General features: G+C 36.4%; 1 protein-coding gene across 1 annotated transcript; it reads right to left on the bottom strand.

Moving 5' to 3' along the window:
• Positions 1–757: 757 nt before the first annotated feature.
• Positions 758–1849, bottom strand: LOC115621328 (C-type lectin 37Db-like). The gene is made up of 2 exons (XM_030514948.1): positions 1737–1849; positions 758–1677 (listed from the first exon to the last, which is right to left on the bottom strand). Exons 1-2 carry the CDS (start codon positions 1816–1818, stop codon positions 1205–1207), a joined length of 555 nt encoding a protein of 184 aa, XP_030370808.1. The 5' UTR covers positions 1819–1849; the 3' UTR covers positions 758–1204.
• Positions 1850–2059: the final 210 nt, after the last annotated feature.

Here is a 2059-nt window from a genome sequence, read left to right as displayed (position 1 = left end):
TTGTAAATTCTCTAAAGTGTCCAGCTATGTTGTTTCTTTTATGTCGCCCATCTCTAAAAACCATACACACACTGATTGTGCATAGGCTATGGCCACATTACATGCCAACTTAGATAGCCACAAATATTGTAATTTGTTTCCTACAGAAATCTCTAATTTATTGGTCTTCTACCATTTTGCTAATGAAGACATAAAAACCGCAATCAAATTAAATATTTTTTTTCATGGGAACAAAATAGTACTATGAATGTGGCCGTTTAACTCATAATTTTCGTTCATATGGAAAAAGACTTGACGATCTTGAGTGTGTGTTTGACCCGCCGCCGAGTCGGAGTGGAACTAAAGAGATTGGCGCCTTGGTCCCAAACACCCCTCAGACGAGAACTAAACCGAGGAGTGGACGTTTGAACCCTTTTGTTACAACGTAAATTTTAATTAAAAACGTGTAAAACATTAAAAACGCTCATTTTGCTGCTTTGATTAATATGCGAGGGACCAAAAGGTTTGAATTTATTAGATTAAACAAAAATTGAATGTGCTTCAGTTGGTTCGCGTAAAGAAAATTCATTTTGAAGTTCGTGTGTGGGGAGTTGTTCGACTCTTAATGGAGTTATAGGAATTTTTAACAAATCTTGTACACTCAAGGAAATCTTAGAAGACGTGTAAAGAGAAAAGTGTATGTAAATGGAAATGAGGAATGTAAAATGGGATGATTTCATTTGGTATTCGGAATAGAAATGATAAACAAAAATAGAAGTTTCATTTTCGAATAAATAGAATGTATTAGTTAATAATTTTAAGATTTTAAAGTTTAATTTAATCTATTAGCAGAGGTTGAATTTCCGATTTTAAATTCCCGACTGACTCCTGATTTCCAGGTGAAATTTGTGTTTTGATGAAGCCATTCTAAACAATTTGCAATTCAATTTTTCATAGTTCACAAATCGAACATCTATAATTTAATTAATGAACTTCATGTAAACCACTGACATTTAACGTGCATTCTGATGGCATTGCCAATCTCTATATTATAATAATTTCGGGCAATAAAACTCCTGCAAAGTTGCCAAATCCAATCCTCACACCCTTTAATTCTTCGGATAGAAAGTGGCGCTTATTTAGGCTGTTTTATCATATAAAAGGGAAATTTGTTACTTTATTGATGGTGCCATTCTAAAAAAAATGCAGTTTAATTTTTGTTAGTTCACTTGTGGGTAAAACGCACATCTATAATTCCTGAACCTCCTGTATTCATAAAGCAATGACATTTAATCGGTCTTTCGCAAATCGCATGTGCTTTTTGATGGCATTGCCAGTCGTTCATACGAAACACGTCGTCCCGAAGCCACAAATGCATGCAATGCTCATTTCCACCTGCATTGTCCGGCTGTCCATTAGACCATCTAAAGAATGGTAAATGCTTGCCAGTGGCAATGGATTTAAATTCGCGATTGTTGCCCAAATCGTTGCCGGCTACCCATAACCAATCCTCATTGTAGCCCTTGCTTATTAGATAATCCGATAGGGCATCCATTTCTTCAGCACTCTCAATATTGGCCAAGTGTCCACCCATTGTAAGGCAATCGTGTGCGGCCATGAACCAATTGAGCTTATATTTATCCTTTATTATGAAATAGTACTTCTCACCAATTTTAACAAAAGGGGCCATATCACAATCTGTTAGAAATAACATTAAGGTGTTATATAGAAATATAAATCTCAAGTATAAAACTCACCAGCTTCTGGTGCTGGGTGTGTTATAGTGCTCCCTACAAGGAAGACAGAAATTAGTGCAATCAGCGCTATTGGGCTGCGCATTTCGTATTTCCAATCTAAGTAACTGTGACAAAATGGCATAAAGCGGCAAACAAATTTAGATTTTATAGAAAGCCTTATCGCAGTATCAGTTCAGCCACGACTATGGGGGTCAAAATGGAACTGATATGATTGTCAATACGTAAGTCTCAATGCCTTAGTCAAATGATTGGAGATAGTGGTACGCTTGTGGGGTTACCCCTGACTTTATAGTTAACAAGAGAGAACGCTACAGTCGAGCAAG

The sequence above is a fragment of the Scaptodrosophila lebanonensis genome, unplaced genomic scaffold (assembly GCF_003285725.1).
Source record: "Scaptodrosophila lebanonensis strain 11010-0011.00,11010-0021.00 unplaced genomic scaffold, SlebRS2 tig00000024-arrow-pilon, whole genome shotgun sequence".
Lineage (NCBI taxonomy): Eukaryota > Metazoa > Arthropoda > Insecta > Diptera > Drosophilidae > Scaptodrosophila > Scaptodrosophila lebanonensis.
This window is presented reverse-complemented; position numbering and strand designations above follow the sequence as displayed.

Coding starts and splice junctions, on each gene's coding strand:
- LOC115621328 (XM_030514948.1), bottom strand. CDS start 1,818: ATGCGCAGCCCAATAGCGCTGATTGCACTAATTTCTGTCTTCCTTGTA. Junction 1,678..1,736: donor ACACCCAGCACCAGAAGCTG/GTGAGTTTTATA, acceptor TATTTCTAACAG/ATTGTGATATGGCCCCTTTT.